This window comes from Nanorana parkeri, unplaced genomic scaffold (genome assembly GCF_000935625.1).
Source record: "Nanorana parkeri isolate BGI_ZX_2015 unplaced genomic scaffold, ASM93562v1 scaffold2687, whole genome shotgun sequence".
Lineage (NCBI taxonomy): Eukaryota > Metazoa > Chordata > Amphibia > Anura > Dicroglossidae > Nanorana > Nanorana parkeri.
Window position 1 is genome coordinate 99,029 of NW_017308955.1, and position 3,637 is coordinate 102,665.

A 3,637-nucleotide genomic window follows, 5' to 3' on the forward strand; every position below is an offset into this window, starting at 1 on the left:
GTTAGCCGACGGAGCCACTTGGGGAAGGGGGGAGGAGTCCGGTGACGTCGATGTCCGTGACTTCACCGGATCGCCGACGGGACTCCCGGAAGCCGGCGGAGAGGCGAGTGTTTTCATTAGCGATCAAAATAATTTTAATCGATCAAAAAGTTTAACGGTTAATCGAGAAATTAATCTTTAATTTCCACAGCCCTAAATAATATAATAAATAAAACAAATACCCGTTACTTGGTAATTTATCCCATATTAAATAGCACTATGCTTATGATTCAGGTACCAAACATTGCAAAACTATTTACAAATGAAAAGACTTGTTGTTAATGCCGAACAAAAATTCATCAAATTAATTGGTTTAAAAAATAATAATAGTTACTAAAAATAGCTATTTTCCTTTTGATTTTCAATTTCGAGCAGGAATGAATGAGGGGAACAAAAGGCTTAATAATGGGAAAAATTAATGGTTAATAAAATATAATATACATTCTGAATACAAAGTAATTAAGTAAACTAAACCTGAGATTGTAGTCCATCCAGACAGTAATGTCGGGATGCGTCCCGGCTGCGGCGTCTCAGTATACCGCGAGCTGTAGCTCCCTATATACTGAGCTTAGGGTGACGGGAGGACGCTAGTATATGTCCTCCCGTGACCCTGAGGAGAACTATGGGGAATAACACTGACACCCATAGTTCTCTTTTAATTACTCCTTTCCTACTGAGCAGTGTGGTCAAACAGCGGTGGGGGGAAGGGGCGGCGCTGTTGACCACATTAGCTCGGCATCCACAGAACCAATCAGAATTCTGCACAGTGTCCCAACAACTTATTTGTTACTTTGGGGGAAAAGGAAGAACAGAAAAGGTTTCTTTTTTTTTTTGTATAGCGAATTGCTTTTCCTCGAACGGCTTTAAAAGACAAATCAAAATTCGGATCAAGAAGCTTTATGCTAAAAGACTTGCTATTATAGGAGAGCGCAGCGCAGGAAGCGGCGGCTTCACGCAGCATAAGCAAACATCTTCAAGCTCCGTGCGATAACACGCGCCACTTACTTGTTTGAGATTTTTCTGTCCTCCGCTGAGCAATGATTTCGACTTATCTGCTATTTTCTGTGGGGCGAGAAAAAAAAAAAAGAAAGATTCCGTCATTTTATATTCGCGCCGCCATTCCCCCCCGCGACACGATAGCGCTGAGAAATGTCTGCAGGAAAGCCGCTTCCCGGGCACGAGGCATTATTCAAATTCAGGGCGAGTGGGAGAGGGAGCGTTAAATGTTTTAAAAAGTTTTCAAATATATTTAAACGTTTTCCACTCGTAGAGATATGCCGGTGCCGGGGGCCGTGTCTGTCCTGCTTAACACAAATGCAGATTACAGGATGAGAAAAGCAACACAATTTCTATGCAAATTCAGATCTTAAAGGAGCACTACGGGGGCCCAAGCTTTTCTTTACTTTTGGATTCCATGGGCTATAGGAGTCAATGTTGCAATTTATCATCCAAAATGCACCCTAAACATACAATCGTTACTTTAAGATGGTGGGCGGGGCTAAGCGCCGCAGTGGGGAGAGATCCCGACAATACGGTCGGGATCCTCACAACTGATCGTTCTCACCGCGTTCCTTGAGAACTGCTACCTCCACGTCCCCTTCTGTGCCAGCAAATGGCAGTGCGTGCATGTAAGGCCGTTTCTCCTCAGTGCCTCCGCCCCTTCCTTCCTTCCTCTCTCTCTCCGAAAATGTGCAGCAGTTGTATGGAAACCTGTCCCCAGTAAATCTTAGTTCCCCCTGACCGTTCAGCTATTACCATAACCCCCGCCCCTTCCTTACAGCTGCTCAGTATTTACACAGCCGCCCTTTCTCTAATCATGTGCGCTGTGTACGGCTGGGGTGTGCACGCTGACATGTGGGAGCAGGAGGCGGAGTCTCAATGAGAAGCAGCAAGCTGACTCCGCCTCCCTTCACCTGCTCTGTGTCAGTAATCAGATGCTTGCAGCATTTTTATGAAAACCTGTTCCCCAGTAAATCTTAGTTCCCCCTGACCGTTCAGCTATTACCATAACCCCCGCCCCTTCCTTACAGCTGCTTAGAATTTACATAGCCACGCCCCCTCTCTGCAAGTTCCGGTGTTCTATGAGAAAGAGACGAATGTCTCCTCTCACATTGTGTGCTCTGATCGTTCAGCTTCCCCCTCCCCCCCACTGTACAGGAAATCTCTGACTTGTCTCCCCTGAACGATCAGGACAATGATGGATGACAAGACCCCGGACCTCCCTTAGACTCTCCGTCATCATCTTACATGTCATTTGGAAATTAATTGTATTTGGTGTTACAATGTAACCATTTCCCATACACTGATTACAACGATTCTTGCTCCTGAGGAGGACCGGGGGGGGGATTCATAAAAACTGGAGCCACCAATCAGCTTCCCCGTCTCATTTCCAAAGCTAAACAGAAGAGAGAAGCTGATTGGTTGCTCCAGTTTTCATGAACCCCCCCCCACCCCGTTATTCCACAAGCCGTCAGACGAGTCTGTGATCCTTTACCTTTTGCACGTTGCCATAGCGCTGGATGGAATCTGACAGTTGGCTCTTTATTCTGTCCAGCTGAAGGCGGTCTTGCTGCAATAGAAGAAAACAAAGGGTTAAAGTGACACTAAACCCAGAAATTAATTTTCCCTTATCGATTTCCAAACAATTTTGGAGTGCGGTCAATGAATCGATAAAAGATTATTACATGTGGGATATCTGGTGATCCTGCCCAGTCATAGAACCTCCTATGTCGGCTGACTGACAGTCTTCTGCATTGCCACTCTGGCTGTGCATGCTCCAATTTTAGTTAGGGCTGCAGCTAACGATTATTTTGGCAATCGATTAGTTGCCAGATTATTTTCTCAACTAATCGATTGGTTGTAATTTTAAAAAAAAATCTCTCTCAACTAATCGATGATGAGAATAGTTGCCAACTATTTTCATCATCGATTATTACCTATTTAGTCGATTAGTTGTTGGAGCTCTAATCTCAGTGTTATAGAAGTCGTCCGCTTCCTCTTAGTCCCCCAGCTCGTCACCTCCATGTGACACCCGATATCATGTGGGGCGGCTCCATCATTTTGACTGACAGCATAGCCCTCTTTCCTCCCTTGTAATCTGGCCCATATGACTCTTATGGATTGTCAAGCGCTTTATTCTCTGGTGGTCAGCCAAATAAAGATGATTGAGCCGTCCCACATAACATCAGGATTACCAGATGGGGCGGCTTAGCTTGGGAGCCTCGTGACTGTCCGAGCACCGATCTACTCTGTGTGGCCCCCGGGCATAGCTTCCATTTATGGACCATCGTTTCAGTACTGTGATATACTATCCATAAGCATGTGCAGAGGTTTCTATATACTGTAATAGGGTAAAATGATTCATTTCTGATCCCTGTCCACCATGTCTACCTATAAAGAGACACCAATCCAACAACTGACTGCAAATGGAGAATGTTTTGACCGTCAACTGCTGGAACGATTTAAAGAGACACCTTCACCTTCACCATGTGATTAGAAACTGTTGCTGATCACATTACGATACTACAGTCCAGAAGGAGAGTTCAAACCGCACTGAATAAAGAGGTTCCTCAGGTTTCAGACATACGAGTTCTTTTAG

The 3,637-nt window shown here is 45.0% G+C and overlaps 1 protein-coding gene across 1 annotated transcript in view; it reads right to left on the reverse strand.

The window, feature by feature from the left end:
• The window catches only part of LOC108802163 (t-SNARE domain-containing protein 1-like), a gene marked incomplete at its 3' end in the record, with an annotated part of 95,934 nt that overhangs the window by 84,322 nt on the left and 7,975 nt on the right, over window positions 1–3,637 (reverse strand). Inside the window, exons 5-6 of the mRNA XM_018574031.1 lie at window positions 2,534–2,608; window positions 1,045–1,101 (exon numbers count right to left, since the gene is read on the reverse strand). Coding sequence (XP_018429533.1) covers window positions 1,045–1,101; window positions 2,534–2,608 — 132 coding nt within the window. The remainder of the gene's footprint in view (window positions 1–1,044; window positions 1,102–2,533; window positions 2,609–3,637) is intronic.